Raw genomic sequence first — 15,425 nt, 5'->3', positions numbered from 1 at the left:
TTCGATTAATGATGTAACTATTATTCATGATGTTGTACTGACGTGATTAACAGTGTTGAATTTGCACGATGTTAACAGCTAACGGAGAAAATACTAATCACAAGTCGAACGGTCTCCTCATAAAACCAGTCTGCTGTAAAAACGACAAACAGTGCATAAGGTTCGTAATTCAGCCGACCTACGGGAAAACAGATAATTTACCTCTACCTTTCCTCAAGTTTTATAAGTCTAGCCTATCAAAAGTTCCGCGGTGATCACGAAAAATAGTCTCTATCCTCTAGTTGTCGTTTTCTTATGCTTGGCTCTGCTTTCTCGCGCGCTCGTGCCGTCCCGCCGAAACCGAGCGTAAAAAGTAATCCGGGTTGCGTGATCCCCAGGGGGCCATTCATCACCGCGCTGGGACAGATCTGGTGCCCCGAGCACTTCGTCTGCGTGAACACGCAATGCCGTCGACCCCTTCAGGACATCGGATTCGTCGAGGAAAAAGGACAGCTCTACTGCGAGTACTGTTTCGAACGTTTCATCGCGCCCAGCTGCAACAAATGCAACAACAAGATCAAAGGCGTGAGTACTCGATAGAGAAACCTGCTGGAACTCCTATTTCAAATCTCCCACTCCGAACGACCACGTCTCCTCCGTTGTTCCAGGACTGCCTGAACGCGATTGGAAAGCACTTCCACCCTGAATGCTTCAAGTGCACGTACTGCGGCAAATTGTTCGGCAACAGCCCGTTCTTCCTCGAAGAGGGACTGCCCTATTGCGAAGCTGGTTCGTTCTATACCTCTCTTAAACTCCATTGAATTCCTTAATTCCTTCAGTTTCGAGCTGATCCCCGACGTTCTCTTTTCTCTGTTGGCGCAGATTGGAACGAGCTGTTCACGACAAAGTGTTTCGCGTGCGGATTCCCCGTCGAGGCTGGAGATCGCTGGGTAGAGGCCCTGAACAATAATTACCACAGCCAATGCTTCAACTGCACGGTACGCAATTAGTGCGAGAGCGCTTCTCGAAATAAACCGATCGATCTTACGCCGTGGAAGAAAGCCGAAGAAACGTACCGTCGAATTACCTCGGCGTTCTTCCGTCGCGTCAACCGTCGACGTTTCGAAGGCATTCATCCGTTCCTCCATTTCAGATGTGCAAGAAGAACCTCGAGGGCCAGAGCTTCTACGCGAAGGGCGGTCGTCCGTTCTGCAAGAATCATGCGCGTTAAAACCGCGACGCTTCGACCCTGACGCGCGCGACAAGCAAAGGAGATTCAGGGAGGGCAGCGGGGTGGGCGGGGGAAAAAAAAAATGAGAAAACGGGGCGAGGGGGAAAATAGGGAAAAAGCGGAAAAAAAAGAATTGCGGGGAATACGCGTACCTTAGCTTGGCGAGCACGATATTCTTTCTGCACGATGTTGTTTTACCGTGATTTCATCTTCTTCTTCTTTCTTATTCTTCTTCTTCTTGTATAATTTCGATCGACGGGGCGACAGCAGCGTCCCCGGAAAAACACTAACCCTAACGAGGGCGGCCGCGAGCGCCGCTCGCGACAGTAACTCCATAGTGAACGATATCCAACGAGGAACGTGGTGTTTGTATTACGAACGAGTACGCTAAATAGAACGCGAACTAATTACTTTATCGACGTCACCGTGTCCCCCCCGATAATCGTAATCGCGTGAGGATACGGTGAACGGTGAGCTCCTCGAAGTCGGCGAAGTCGGGGGAACGAGAGCGGGACCGAACGGAGGGAGGAGAGGGGAAACCGGTGTCCTTCGAGAGGATCGCGTTCCCTCGTGATTCCGTGATCGGCCGTCGCTCGGCACTCAGGATAATATACCGTTTCTAATCGTTGCGCCGGCGAAAATATGGAACGGCGAGGGACGAGGCCGCGCGCGACAGACGCCGACTCCGCGACCGGCACGATATTGTCCGGCGATTCGTTCAGCTCGATAATGCGACGCGCGAGTGCTGGGTCTCTCTTTCGAACCGACGGACATGAAACATTCTCGGCCGGGCGTCAACGCGTCGACATTCCACGACTAAAAAGAAATCAACCGAAATATCGAACAGCCGTGCGCCAAGTATCGGCGGGACGAGCCTCTCTGCGTTGCGGCTTCCGGTCTCGATGGAATACCTCGTTGCCGCAGACAACTCTGCAACGATACAAGGAACGCGCGCCGGCTTTTTGGTCTCTTGGCCGGATCACGCAAAGGTCGTCCGAGCAATTAGCATTACCGGCGTTATCACATATTTCGCAGGCCCAAGGTGCATCCGGACCGTCGTCACGTAAATGTCGGCCGCCGATTCCTCGGCTGTGGAACCTCGGTCGACCGAAAACGCACCGGAGAGACCGTGTCCGTTCCTCTCGCGTTCGCTCGCGCCGCGGACGGTTCGTACCGGTTCCCTGGTGTTTCCACGGGGAAACGGTAAGGTTCTCGTCCGCCCGAGGAGTCGTTAATCGGGAATCGTTCGACACGAATATCGGAAATTCAAACGGAAATATTACTAGTCACGATTCGCCGGCGGTACTAATTGACGGATACCTGATTCGCGGTCGTAAGATCGCGTGATTAGACGACGAATACGTTTCACGTCGACTAACAAGCGTTCCGCGGAGACACTTGTTACCATTATCGAATCGAGGAGCGGACCTAGAATTCCCGTGCATGCGAATTCCGCCGTAAATCATCCGACAGGGGAACGGTTCTACCCCGGGATCTCGACCCGGATTCTTCTACCGCGGGCTCGAGATGACAGGGCTCGATTTCTTTCCGTCGCTTGATCGTCTCCGATCGTTCCGTCGAGCACCGTCACGAACTTCCATCGGGACGGACGATACGTTCTCAGGTCGAACGATCGCCCGGTGCCCGGACGGAACGGACGGGGACGAGCGGCGCGATTGAAGGGGGAAAATCGGCTTCGAGGATCGAGGAACTTGCACTTTGATAGCAGTTGCCATATAATTTTAGACAAGGTTACCGATTTCTGTGCCATCTTCGCGGGCTCGTGTCAGACAGTAAACGTGGACGAATGCGCCGGCGGGACCCCGGTTCTTCGGGGGCAGTAACAAGGCAGGCGTTGCGCAGTTTGGCACGTTACCCGTGCGCAACAGACGCAACTTGCGATCAACCTGAATTGGATCCGACTGCTGGCTGAGAACCGCACGAGCCTCTGTATCCGTGTTACGTGTTGCTTACAATAAAATAAAATGTTCATGTAAATCTCCATCGTTCTGAGAATACTTCTTCGATGCTCCTTCCCAAGCACGCTCCTCTTTTCCACCTGCAAACAGAGTAGCTTAGTTTCAACGAGAATCATCGTCGGCACCGGCAATTGTTCGATCACCCGTCGTTTAAATAAAATACCGACAAACGACAGTTCAACCGCGAAGGGAGCCGCGAAGGACGAGACACAAGTCGAAACGAGGAACGATTATCCTCGCGAATCGCGGCTAGGTCACCGAAGGGAAGCAACGGATTCCGAGGCGCGTGCAGCGGAAACTCGAGACACGTGGAAACACGGTCATAAACTGTTCCGACTGTAACGAGGAAGTAGCTCTCTCCGGCGAAGGGACGGTCTCATCGATTTGTCATTAAAGTAACCTTGCGGTACCTCCTACCTCCGGAGGCAGACACGCGAGACATTTTTCTGGCAAGTCTTTTCCGCGACGGATACGTCATCGCCGCGGACTTCAATGAACGTGTACATCTATTAATACACCCGCGAGAATAGCTTCCCGAGTGCTCGCCGACAGAACCATTTTCGGCTCGCCCGAGTCCTCCTCGGAGCGGGTTTATCAATGAAATCCGAATTCACGGGAGATCCGCGGTGTATACGTCTCCTCGACACGCGTGTCGCCGCAGGCACGCGCGTACGCCTCGCGTTTAAACTTGAACCGTCGACACTGACACGCTTCCGCTATCGGCGCACGGTGCGCCGTTGGATGTCGCGTGCCCGCGATAACGATCTATAAGCGTGTGCATCAAGCGAGAACCCTTTCGGGAGGTCCCGGGCCGACAGACTTCCGGTGTCCTTGCTGTCGCCGCGGTGTCCACCGAAAGCCCATAAAAGCTGAAAGGCGGCGGGCGATCCGGCACACGGGCAATACCTGCGCACCTGCGACCAGGTCAAAGCGATTGCGTAGACCGAAACGTGCCGGTGCACACCAGTGGGAACCGGGATCCCGGCTCGTTTGCGTGCGGTTCCGCCGGAATATTTGAATACCGAGGACCGTCGGCTCGAGTACCAGCCCGCCGTTCAGGAGTTTTATGCTCGCGTACGGGCGACACAGAACGCGGGCATGTCCTGTCGGCCGGGCATTTGAACGCTAACGCGCGGATCTCAGGACACGGTGCTCGCGTTCAAACGAGGGAACGGCGGAGTTCCACGAATGGGAGTCGCGAACGCGAGTAGGAGATCTTGTTTCGCTCGTGCACAGGTGAGCAATTATCCATAACCGATTTACCATTCGTTCCACGCGGACGTCTAAACGCGTGTTTACTCTGGTTTGGAAGAACGCAGCCGTGTCAACAATCGCACGAGTCGAACCATGTCATGTCGTGATCTGCTAGTCCAGCTATCTTCCCGCGTCGCGCCGGAGTACAATGCGTCGGCATGGCAGTGAAATACTTGGACGGTCCCTTCGTCTTCAGACTTAACGACAATGGTACAGGACCACATCTGCTCATACAGGTACGACGCGAGTCCCTCGCAGCGGTGAGAATGCAATGAAATCGGCGAGATCGATATCGAACGGAACTTCCACCTTGCAACGCGCTAGCTGCCAGCACACGTGCACCTGAAAGTTCGATATACATTAACACACGTTGCTGATGCACCCGAAAGCGATGGATTTCTAGCGTGGCGGTTAAAGTCGAATCGAATGCCGAGCGTTCTAAAAGGGACAGGGGTACGCGACGCCGGTGCACCGGGGAGATAGAAAGAGGAAACGAGCATAAATATCGGAGACACGTCTCGCCAGGGTTTTATGTCGCTCGGAATTTGTTCGGCACGGTTACAAACTTAGCCGGTGTCCTTGAACTGAATACTTTTCAAGGTACGTACACGGTGTACATATGCATGTGCATACCTGCACAGTCGGGACGGGGCGCGACGCGCTTTTGCGTGCACCGCTTTTAGAACAGCGCCGGAGAAGCTATTAAGTAAGTGCGACATGCAATAATAAAAAGGGCAAAGAATATAGCCGTCCGTCCGTCCGTGCGTACGTCCGTCGTGCCGCACCCGTAACCGACTCTTCCTGACTCGCACGAAGCTCCCCTCGACGTCCCTCGATGAGACGAGCCCCCGGCCGCTGAGCTGCGCCGAGTAACCCTATTTCGCATTATGCAACCGGCTCGTCCCGCGAGGGGAGCTTCCACGGTTCTTCCAGCGAGTTCTCGACGGATTGTACCGCATGTAGGCTCGACGACTCCACGACGATCACCTGCGGAAAGAGGATGGAATTGTACCGCTTGAAATACTCGGCGTTCGACCCGGTCACGCATCTGCGACACGCGTTGCACAATTGTTCTGCGGCCGATTCTGGGTAAAGGGAGCGAGCTATCGCAAGCTCGTCGATCGCTTCTAATTAGAGTAAGCCGAACACTCTCGATCACCTTCGTTGTAATGAAACTTTGAGAAAGTTCTAGTGGTTCGAGACGCTAGAGAGACGCGACAGCAAATTAACCCGAGCATTTCTCCCTTGTTCCGCGTTGACAGAGAAACGATCGGGTTTAAATGGTGTCGACGTGCTCCGACGGATCGATCGGCAGGTTTTAAGAAAATGTTGCACGGCCATTATACGGCCGGATAATGAAAGTAGGCTACCGTGACGGCGAACGAGCATACCGCCGAATTTAATTGTAATTAGAGGCCTTGACTCGTTCCCGGTGCGCTAGAGGCGGACATTCTTAATGCTCTAATGACACGACGAATGCCGAATCAAGGGCGTGTTTTCGCGTGCTCGCTCGGGACCGTGCAAAACGCGGAATGCGTAGTATTCAGGGTTTAATCGGTGCTTTCTCTCCTCCCTTTCCGCTCGTCGTTAACCCAAATATCGTCGAAGGGCCGCTCGGATGCCACCCCCCGGAAAATACGATTAGAGTAAGCGTGATGGAACTTAAGGAAGAAAGTGAAAGAATGTCGCATACTTTTCGCAGGTGTGCACGGAACGTGGCTGGAGGGAATATACTGGCGATAATAATGTATTCAAAGATCGATGGAATTTATGGTGGCGGTCCGGCGGTTTCTCGTCGCCTCATTACAGGCCGTTGCCCTGGCAGGTAATAACTCGTTCGGTTCTCTGTTCGCCTGGAATTCATACGAAACGTTTGCTCCGCGTAGCTTTGTCGGTCATTTGGAATGACGATGGCGTTACTTTTATGTACGCTTCGGACAGTATGTTGGTTCGTCCCATGTATAAACAATAAATGAATGATGAATGAACAGAATTTACCGATTTCCTACAGTTCGTCAACAGAATCCCGAAGGGCAGCTCGATCTGCAGAAAGGACAATCTTATCCGGCACTTAAGATGCATGAAGAAGATGCACGGCTCGATCTACGATTTCAGGTACGATCTAGAACACGGTCGTTAATAAGCGGAACGGGTGTTTGATCGTTATCAAATGTGGAATGCATCGTGTTAGCCCCGCAGGTTACAATTTGCCGTCGGAGTACACGAAATTCGCGGAGGAGTGCAACCGCTGCGAGAAAGACGACAGGGTGTGGATCTGTAAGCCGGTCAGTCAAAGCCAAGGGAGAGGCATCTTCCTGTTTCGTGTAAGATGTTCTTTGTCTCGTTATCCGTCTCGAACGGATTCCGACCGGGCTCTCACTCCGCCGCAATCCGCGTTCTGTGCAGAAGCTGAGCGACCTCACGTACGACAACACGACGGTGGTGCAAAGGTACATCGAGAGCCCCCTGCTGATCGGCGGCTACAAATTTGACCTAAGGTTGTACGTGTGCGTGCCGTCGTACCGGCCTCTGACCATATATCTGTACAAGGAAGGCCTGACGCGTTTCGCCACCGAGAAGTTCTCGCTGGAACACTTGAACGACCCTTTCAGGCACCTCACCAACTTCTCCCTGAACAAACTTGGCCCGGGATACGCGGAGAAAAAGGAGCGCGTCGGTTCTGGTAATAAATTATCTTTCTCTCGGCGAGCCTGAAAATAGAAATAACCTAGTGAATCGATCCTAGCGTGAATTTGATGTACAGTGATAGAATTGAAATCGTTCTAGGCTGTAAATGGACTTTCAGACAGCTGAGGAGGTATTTCGAGCAGGCCGGTTACTTCGATTGGTTCCTCTGGCAGAGGATCGCCTGCCTGGTGAGCTTGACGATACTAAGCCAAGCGGCGGGTATACCGAGATCTTCCAATTGCTTCGAGTTCTTTGGCTTCGACGTGTTGATCGACAAGGATCTGAAACCATGGTTACTCGAGGTTAATAGATATAACTCTCTCTCTCTCTCTGCTTCGCACGCGACGGAAATGTTCCTAACGCGGTAGAACCGGCATTCCAACAGGTCAATCTCAGCCCGGCATTAAGCAACGACTGTGAGATCGATTCGGAGGTGAAGAAACCCTTGCTACACGACTTGTTCGATTTACTAGGTCTTCCAGTATGCAACACTGGACTCTCCCTGTTCACGATATGGTCGACGAATCGCGTTAACGTCGACATCGAAGAGTCTTCCAAGTACTGTAAGGGCCGGACCGCGAAGAAGAAGTCCAGAACCGGTCGGGAGATCGACGGTTTCGTAAATCTATGCACGGATCTTCAGCCTACTGTACGTAAAAGAGGTTAATAGGCGTAGTCCATGGGAATTGTTACATGGTTTGTTAGTGTAGATGTGTTTGTAACGTAATGATTTTAAACACCAGCTTAGACAATCGAATCTACACGATTGTTCGAATTCATGGTCTCGTTACAATCCCTTGTTGGTGGACAAATACATTCCTCGCGGTTTCCGTGGTACCAATCCTGAGAATCACGATAAGACATCGGTTTGGGACAATGGAAAGGACTGGAACACACCTTGCATGAAAGAGGGTGGATGGGTCCGTATTTATCCATTGACTCGGGCGCAGTCCAACGACAACGCGGAGTACGTGTCTGCGTCGGCTACCGAGTCTTCGCGGGTCGTGGAAAAGGAAGTCAGGAACACGGTTCTTTGTATACAGAAGTACTAATCCTTAATAACTGCGTGTTAGCCGGATCGGTGCGCAACGATTATATATCCTTACTTGCCAATTGTTTCGCTGCAGGTATCTGAAAGCTGCCAAAGAAGTACACAAAAAGTCCGAGAAATATAGAGACGAACAATGTAACGCGATGCTCCGTAAAGCGTTCGAATTAAATACCGAAATATGGCTGCCAGCAAAGTGATTAAAACGATTGAATAAGATGTTCTTTACCTTTGTCGCGGCTTTAAAGCGACGTTTCGCACGATACGCCTTAATAATCTGTACAGATGCATGTTCAACTAAATCGTGATATTTACATCAATGCATTTAATTTAATGATACGTCGATACTACAGGCGGCAATTTGTTAATGATAATAGTATACTGGATGTATTTACGATAGAGATTTCATTCGATGAAGTATTCGTATTTCTGTTTCATTAATGCGGTTCCAACTATGGGTCCTACGTGAAGACAATGGAAGGACGGTGGTGATGGTGGAAGGCACATCATTTATTCACCAAGAAGTTCTCGGTTTATTGAATGTTTTCTTGAAAATGTACATTAATTCACCCCCTTCGCCGCTAACCTCTTGTCGCGTTCCTCGGCGATCGATAGCTTAACACCTTTGTCCCTTGGCAAGCTAATGTACGGCTTTGTACCCTTGCCGATGATGAACACGTTGTTCAACCTGCGCAGAATATTTATTTAGATTTTATATTATGCAATGAGAAAAAAAAGCTGAGTGAAATTTCAAACGTTTCTGTCTCCTAAATGGGTAATACTGAAAAGCCTACGCGAAGGCAATCAGTGACCAATATGAAGGAATTTCATTTTGGCCAAATTTTGACTACAATACGTGTATTATGCATTATCATAGCTTCGATTATGGCCAATAGAAATGAAGTAAAGCTCTTTCGCATTATTTTAAATCAAGATATAAATGTCGACAGTAAATGTACATACCTCGTTGCGAAAGTATGTCCTTGTGAATCTTTAATATGACAAATATCAAAGGATCCAGGATGACGTTCGCGACTGACAACCGTACCGACACGCCCCAAATTTCTTCCGCCAGTAATCATGCAAAGATTACCTATTTAGAAAAACAAAATGTATAAATATGTACATTTTTTCAGAAATACATATAAATAAAACGTGTGTCTACCTGAATCAAATCTGATAGAATCCAAAATTTTGCTGGTCGCAATGTCCAAATGAATAGTATCGTTAACTTTGATAACTGGGTCGGGGTAACGAATAGTTCGGCCGTCGTGTGTTACCAAGAATGGAATACCTTTAGGCCCAGTCTGAACACGCTTTACTTTACACAGTTTATACTGTAATGGAGAATATTTTAGTGTTTAACAAAATTAATGTTTCATTCTTTTAAATTTTACTTTCATTCTCAGGCCAATGACAATTACCTTTGCCTCTTCAGCTGTGATTCTGTGAGTGGTGAAACGTCCCTTCACATCATAGATCAATCGGAAGAATTCACCAGTCTTCTTAATAGTAATAACATCTGAAACAAATAATCTAACTAAATAACAATCTTACAGCTACAGATAGTTTAACAGTATTTGAAAAAGTGTATAGGGCAATGTGCACTTTTTGGGTAATACAGAAAGAATAAACTACTCAATCTGTGACCTAAAAAAGAATTTACTATTGGCCAATGTTTGAATATAGCATCTTTTTTGAATGATACTACATCTTCAATATAGCCTATTAATTTTTTAATATCTGCACTGATACACTTAGAATACATACAATTATGTACATTTAATTGTAACAATATGTTGTTCACTTACCCATGAAACCCGCTGGGTAGTTAGGATCTGTACGGACTTTGCCATCAACTCTGATTAGACGTTGCATTACGATTTTAGTTACTTCACAGTTAGTCAAGGCATATTTCAACCTGTTACGGAGGAAAATAACAAGAGGGAGAGATTCCCTGAGCTTGTGAGGTCCGGTGGATGGACGTGGGGCATACACACCCCCCAATTTGTCTAACATCCATGCCTTAGGCGCATTAAGACGCTTCAAATGCTTTTTCGGACCTCGAGCCTGAAAATTAATTATTTTTTGCTGTTAGTACTAAACAAAATACACAAAATTTCGATAAAAACTACTGAACATTAAAATTCTAAGCCCACTTCAAATCGCCGCGTTACATACACCCAAATTAAATTATTATTTATTTTTTTCTTTAAACAGTCAAGTTGAAGTAACTTTTAAAGCAAAATATAATTGTAATTATTATCGTATCACACGTCTGCTTCTATGGACGGATCGTGTCAACAAATTCTTGTAACAAAACTAACCGTACTTGCACAACCTAACCATAGTATTTCTTCTGAATAGAAATTTACAGATTTAAAGAAACATATGCGCGATACTATTTACTTGAATACTTGCAGTTTACATTTTCATTGAGTATTAAAAGATGCACGATTCAAAACGCCGGATGCAAGCGGATTTTATGTTGACAACGTATGACGAACTTACCATCTTGGTTTTCTAAACGGAAAAGACAAACCCGCGCTGTTTCTCACTGCATCAGGAAGTTCCCCGCGACGTCACTGCCGCCAATATGGCGACCAAGTATTGTTATTCATTCAGACTTTCGTGAATAGTTTATATGTTTTTAAGTTAACTGTAAAAATCTACGTACTTAAAATAATGTCTACGATAATATTGCTCATATCACAAGCAAATAAAAAATAATAATGATTGTAAGAAACTATGGTGAATATCAGAAAGTCGGTCTTCAATTTGAAACAACTTTAAAAATTCCAATTTCATAGTAATATACGTAGGTATAAAAATTTAAGAATTAATTACTATGTAATAGGAAACGTAGAAAAAGGCTAAAAATATGCAATTTTTTAAATGAGAATATATTTAAAAGTCATACAAATTATGAGTATAAAATTTTTAAAATTAAGCACATGTCTGGAACATTATAAACAGTACAAATGTGGGATAACATTATTTTGAATTTACTGCCTCAACTATGTTATCTAATAAACTGGATGCACCAATTCTAAATAAATCCTTGTTTAGCCATTCATCTCCTAATTCTGTTTGAACTAACATCATCCATTCCAAAACTTCTTGTGATGTCTTAATACCTCCAGCTGGTTTGAAACCAATCTAAAGATGATGCACAGTATGTAGTAACAAATTTCCAAAAAGATTGATGTAGTATCAATAGGATTTATTTAAAAGCAATTTTTACCTTCTTGTGTGTTAATGCATAATAATCTTTAATTGCCTGACACATAACCATTCCAACAGGTAAAGTGGCATTAACTGTTTCTTTTCCAGTGGATGTTTTAATAAAATCAGCTCCAGCCATCATTGCTACCATAGATGCTTTGTACACATTTTCCAAATTTACCAATTCTCCTGTAGCAAGTATGACCTTAAGGCATACTTTATTCTTACAAATGGTACTAAATAATTTTAATTCCTCATATAATTCTTCCCATTGATGCATTATAGCCAAGGTTCGATTGATTACAATATCAATTTCATCAGCACCACTTTCAATACCTATTTCCACTTCTCTGAGACGTGTCTCCAGTGGAAGTTGTCCAGATGGAAATCCTCCACCTACTGCTCATAAAACAATATTATATTATAATTTAATCAAATTAAAACCAGGAAATAAATGTGTTATTAACCAGTAGCAATGGAAACTTTATGGTCTTCATCAAGATCTGCTAATGATGCCTTTGCATCTTCAAGTCTCATAGGAAAAACACATACAGCTGCAGTATGTATGGATTCTGTGGATCCACCAAGAGGATTTACAGCCTGCAATTATTCATTTTTTTATCAATTTTATCATTTGAAACAATACATAACAAGAAGTATATCAATCTATACATTCCCATTGTAGATACAATTATGGTAGAATTACCTTCGTACAGACAGCTTTAACTTTAATAGGCGTATCATCCCCCCCTAACGTAGTTAAGTCTATAAAGCCTATTGCTTTCATCAGCCAAGTTATTTTAGTATCTTTTTCCAGTGCATCAAGTTTAGAACGTATGGAAAGAATTTTTCCATTTATGATTGATTGGTCAAAGTTCATTGTAGCTAAAAGGTATATTTTAACAGTTGTTAGTGAAGAAGTAATTAAAATATTAATTAATATTAAATTTATAATATTGTGTATAAAATATTCAATTGCATACCATTGGCCAGTTCTTCAATATCCATTGTAATATTGATTATATATATATTGTAAAGTTCTAAAAAATATGACTCGTTTAATACGTAATGTCGCGAAAGTGTAAACGTTACACAAAATGGAAAGAAGTGGTAAGTGAATGTGCTAAAAATATATGTGGAATATGGCTTAAAAATAAAAATTGATAACAACGAAATCGTTCGTGATTTGTGATTTATTTGTATACGAGGTGCCGCGAAGATGTAGGTTCTGTGTGTGTAACACGCATTTTGTACGCGTATGCGTAATACAACGATACAATTAACTGATAAAGTGACGAGAATATAGTATCTGGTAGTTAAACGATTACGTATTCGTTGAATAATAATTTTTTTTATTCATTTTTATAGAAGGATGCAATAAAAATCAGCGAATAAAACGATTTTAATATTTCTTTATTCATGTATCTTCACAATTTAATATTGAAACAAATAAATAGTAGCATAAATAAGTTGAACTATTTAAAAACTGCATAAATTTTTTAAGTACACAACTAAATAAATTTAATAACATTTTTATATTAGATCAATATTCTAGTAAAAATTGTATTAAGAACTTATATTTTACTGACTTAGATGAATGTGCTAGTAAAAAATACTATTGAAATTTGTACTAATCTAAATTATTATTATCTATGATGTTGCCACTGTTCCCAATACTGTGCAGTTTGCATTTCTGACAGTCGTGAAACAGTTCTATCAAAGGCAAAGAGTTCTTCTTCTCCAGTAAAAAGATTAGATTTATGGTCATCCTATAAATAAGATTATATAATTGTATGATACAATGCATCAACATTTAAAAAATACAATTGAGTTCATTTAACTTACAGAACCATGTGATATTTTTAAATCGTCCATGAGCATTCTTTTTTCATCTGTATATTGAGTATCACCTTCTGCTACAAAAAGTTTCGTATGCGGCACAGCTGCAGATATAACAACTCTTACCTAAAACATTTACTTATTTATAAAACAAGTTCTTGTAATTATATAATTACATACACTTGTTTATTAAGAAACTGATTTTACCTTATTGTCATACAATGTATCAATCAATGTGATAAATCTTCTAGCTTGAGACTTAAACCTGAAGTTTAATTGTGGCACATCTCTTATAATAACTGTATGGAATACTTGACTAAGCTCTAAATAATCACTTGCACCAAGTGGCTGTAAATGAATGAATCATGTAGGGGAGAAATAATATATTGTATTAGATATTTAAAGAAGTAGAACTTACTCTATCACAAAGCTCTTCAAAAGTTGAATCCAGTACTTGACCACATGTTCTATTGAAGGTAACATTGCGTCCTCTGATAGAAATAGTGCGAGATCTTACAATATCATTCTCTTTTGAGCATAAATATTTAAAAACTTTATCCACATCATTTACTGCATCTTTCCCTTTACTAGAAAAATTATTTAATGAATTTTTACATGCAAATATTCTGTATTACATATTTTATCTAGGGATAAATTTACATACATGAAATAAATTTTTTCATCGCTAAGTCCAGTTTGTAGTCTATAATCTATACCTGAATCTAATGAATTTATGATGCAATAATTTTTTAATATCTGTATAAATGGAAGAAAATTTCCTCTCTGCAAACCATTTTTATATAAATCATCTGGTGCTCTATTACTGGTTGCAATTACAATTACACCATTGTTGAAAAGTTCAGTGAATAATCGTTTCAATATCATTGCATCTGCAATATCAGTTACCTGTAGCATAGGATTTTTATTAAGATATGTTATTTTCAACCTTCTATATGCAAATTGTTTATCTCATAAATAAACCTGAAATTCATCAAAACACAGTAGCCATGCTTCTTCAGTGATGCTTTTAGCAACTGGTGGTATAGGATCAAATGGTTGAAGCTTTGTACTACTAACATCACGTACAAAAGTTTTTTTCACCTCATGAACTTTTACATGTACATTTGCCATGAAAGAATGAAAATGCACTCTTTTCTTCTTATCAATCTGGAATGACATATTTCAAGCCAATTATATGTTTAATCTTATAATTAAAAGTATTATTTTAAATTGTATTGCATATGGAAAGCCATTATATTAATAATACCTTTCTCACACATTAAGAGTTTTCTTTATAACATTCCTTCCGACATATAAAGTAAACCCTTTGCTTCGTCAATTATTTTATTACATGCCTGAATTACTCTGAAAAATATTATAAATTGTCATGTCAACAGGGAAATAAAAAGGGAAAATTACAGCATGGCTCCCCATGTGCAGTACTTATTGGACATATAAAATAAGATACCTGACAACAATCATAAAAAAGATCCATCAACATTGTTTTACCTCCACCTACTGCTCCATAGAGGTATAATCCTTTTGGTGGCTGTTTCCTCTTTTTGCCAAGCCATTTGTCAATGAGACTAGATTCCTCTGGTTTATATCCATTGATTTCGTTGTAAATACATTGCAAAGTATCAGCAATTTCCATTTGATGACTATCTTTCATCAATTCTCCCCTTGCTATTTTACTTTTCAGGGCAGCAATTGGTCCTTCCTTATCCGATATGGCATCATGGGCATATCCGTAATTTTGTAAAAAAACCAGAGGTTGAAAACGTGACAAAAAATTTGGGAAATAACATTGTTTAGGAAATTTCTTTGTAAATAAGCACGTCATTCTAAAACAAAACGTCCTAAAAAACAAAGGTCATAATTTGTCACTTATGCACGTGTTACTAATTGTCCTACGTAAGAAATATACACACGGTTACAAAATAATGTTTGTTGAATACACTCTTAATTTTGAAAAACTCAATTAGATCAATTATACGCAGTTAAATATCGAAATAAATATATTTTTAGATGACAGCATATTCAATGAAAGTCATGTTTGACAAACGATCAGGTAACGCGTGTTAACCTTTATATTACGTACGAAAATGCAATATATGTGTTACCTCAGAATAGAACACACACACACCAAGAAATTTAGAAAGGTAGGTGTAAAGCATGATGT

General features: G+C 42.9%; 5 protein-coding genes across 5 annotated transcripts in view; 2 read left to right on the top strand and 3 right to left on the bottom strand.

The window, feature by feature from the left end:
* LOC116428371 (PDZ and LIM domain protein Zasp) overlaps positions 1 to 3,212 on the top strand; it is a 32,501-nt gene extending 29,289 nt beyond the window's left edge. The window contains exons 13-16 of the mRNA XM_076372759.1: positions 378 to 564; positions 648 to 768; positions 862 to 977; positions 1,133 to 3,212. Coding sequence (XP_076228874.1) covers positions 378 to 564; positions 648 to 768; positions 862 to 977; positions 1,133 to 1,210 — 502 coding nt within the window. The 3' untranslated portion in view covers positions 1,211 to 3,212. The remainder of the gene's footprint in view (positions 1 to 377; positions 565 to 647; positions 769 to 861; positions 978 to 1,132) is intronic.
* A 926-nt stretch (positions 3,213 to 4,138) lies between these two features.
* On the top strand, positions 4,139 to 8,538 carry LOC116428404 (putative tubulin polyglutamylase TTLL2). Its single transcript, XM_031980032.2, has 10 exons — positions 4,139 to 4,425; positions 4,502 to 4,679; positions 6,146 to 6,268; positions 6,455 to 6,558; positions 6,635 to 6,767; positions 6,850 to 7,126; positions 7,231 to 7,433; positions 7,517 to 7,780; positions 7,875 to 8,176; positions 8,259 to 8,538. Exons 2-10 carry the CDS (start codon positions 4,602 to 4,604, stop codon positions 8,377 to 8,379), a joined length of 1,605 nt encoding a protein of 534 aa, XP_031835892.1. The 5' UTR covers positions 4,139 to 4,425; positions 4,502 to 4,601; the 3' UTR covers positions 8,380 to 8,538.
* A 150-nt stretch (positions 8,539 to 8,688) lies between these two features.
* Positions 8,689 to 10,840, bottom strand: RpS4 (ribosomal protein S4). Its single transcript, XM_031980039.2, has 6 exons — positions 10,691 to 10,840; positions 9,991 to 10,249; positions 9,604 to 9,701; positions 9,345 to 9,516; positions 9,143 to 9,272; positions 8,689 to 8,867 (listed from the first exon to the last, which is right to left on the bottom strand). The coding sequence occupies exons 1-6, from the start codon at positions 10,691 to 10,693 to the stop codon at positions 8,741 to 8,743; spliced, it is 789 nt and encodes a 262-aa protein (XP_031835899.1). The 5' UTR covers positions 10,694 to 10,840; the 3' UTR covers positions 8,689 to 8,740.
* Positions 10,841 to 11,070: 230 nt separating this feature from the next.
* On the bottom strand, positions 11,071 to 12,725 carry Dera (deoxyribose-phosphate aldolase). The gene is made up of 5 exons (XM_031980038.2): positions 12,388 to 12,725; positions 12,111 to 12,289; positions 11,872 to 12,004; positions 11,424 to 11,803; positions 11,071 to 11,338 (listed from the first exon to the last, which is right to left on the bottom strand). Exons 1-5 carry the CDS (start codon positions 12,410 to 12,412, stop codon positions 11,174 to 11,176), a joined length of 882 nt encoding a protein of 293 aa, XP_031835898.1. The 5' UTR covers positions 12,413 to 12,725; the 3' UTR covers positions 11,071 to 11,173.
* A 71-nt stretch (positions 12,726 to 12,796) lies between these two features.
* On the bottom strand, positions 12,797 to 15,383 carry LOC116428406 (putative ATPase N2B). Its single transcript, XM_031980033.2, has 8 exons — positions 15,175 to 15,383; positions 14,712 to 15,102; positions 14,225 to 14,410; positions 13,908 to 14,149; positions 13,662 to 13,830; positions 13,451 to 13,591; positions 13,250 to 13,369; positions 12,797 to 13,173 (listed from the first exon to the last, which is right to left on the bottom strand). Exons 2-8 carry the CDS (start codon positions 15,084 to 15,086, stop codon positions 13,051 to 13,053), a joined length of 1,356 nt encoding a protein of 451 aa, XP_031835893.1. The 5' UTR covers positions 15,087 to 15,102; positions 15,175 to 15,383; the 3' UTR covers positions 12,797 to 13,050.
* Positions 15,384 to 15,425: the final 42 nt, after the last annotated feature.

Source organism: Nomia melanderi, chromosome 12, assembly GCF_051020985.1.
Source record: "Nomia melanderi isolate GNS246 chromosome 12, iyNomMela1, whole genome shotgun sequence".
Lineage (NCBI taxonomy): Eukaryota > Metazoa > Arthropoda > Insecta > Hymenoptera > Halictidae > Nomia > Nomia melanderi.
Note: the sequence above shows the minus strand (reverse complement) of the source record. Positions and strands in the feature narration are given on the sequence as shown.

What these genes read in the sequence shown, in the direction of transcription:
- LOC116428404 (XM_031980032.2), top strand. Translation starts at nt 4,602, where the DNA reads ATGGCAGTGAAATACTTGGACGGTCCCTTCGTCTTCAGACTTAACGAC. An exon ending in AAAGGAGCGCGTCGGTTCTG is followed by an intron (nt 7,127 to 7,230) that starts GTAATAAATTAT and finishes AAATCGTTCTAG; the next exon opens with GCTGTAAATGGACTTTCAGA. An exon ending in GCACGGATCTTCAGCCTACT is followed by an intron (nt 7,781 to 7,874) that starts GTACGTAAAAGA and finishes TTTAAACACCAG; the next exon opens with CTTAGACAATCGAATCTACA.
- RpS4 (XM_031980039.2), bottom strand. An exon ending in CTACCCAGCGGGTTTCATGG is followed by an intron (nt 9,702 to 9,990) that starts GTAAGTGAACAA and finishes TATTTGTTTCAG; the next exon opens with ATGTTATTACTATTAAGAAG. An exon ending in TCACAGCTGAAGAGGCAAAG is followed by an intron (nt 9,517 to 9,603) that starts GTAATTGTCATT and finishes TCTCCATTACAG; the next exon opens with TATAAACTGTGTAAAGTAAA.
- Dera (XM_031980038.2), bottom strand. Translation starts at nt 12,412, where the DNA reads ATGGATATTGAAGAACTGGCCAATG. An exon ending in TAAAGTTTCCATTGCTACTG is followed by an intron (nt 11,804 to 11,871) that starts GTTAATAACACA and finishes TTTTATGAGCAG; the next exon opens with TAGGTGGAGGATTTCCATCT. An exon ending in ATGCATTAACACACAAGAAG is followed by an intron (nt 11,339 to 11,423) that starts GTAAAAATTGCT and finishes CATCATCTTTAG; the next exon opens with ATTGGTTTCAAACCAGCTGG.
- LOC116428406 (XM_031980033.2), bottom strand. Translation starts at nt 15,086, where the DNA reads ATGACGTGCTTATTTACAAAGAAATTTCCTAAACAATGTTATTTCCCA. An exon ending in TTTTTTATGATTGTTGTCAG is followed by an intron (nt 14,411 to 14,711) that starts GTATCTTATTTT and finishes ATGTCATTCCAG; the next exon opens with ATTGATAAGAAGAAAAGAGT. An exon ending in TGTGTTTTGATGAATTTCAG is followed by an intron (nt 14,150 to 14,224) that starts GTTTATTTATGA and finishes CCTATGCTACAG; the next exon opens with GTAACTGATATTGCAGATGC.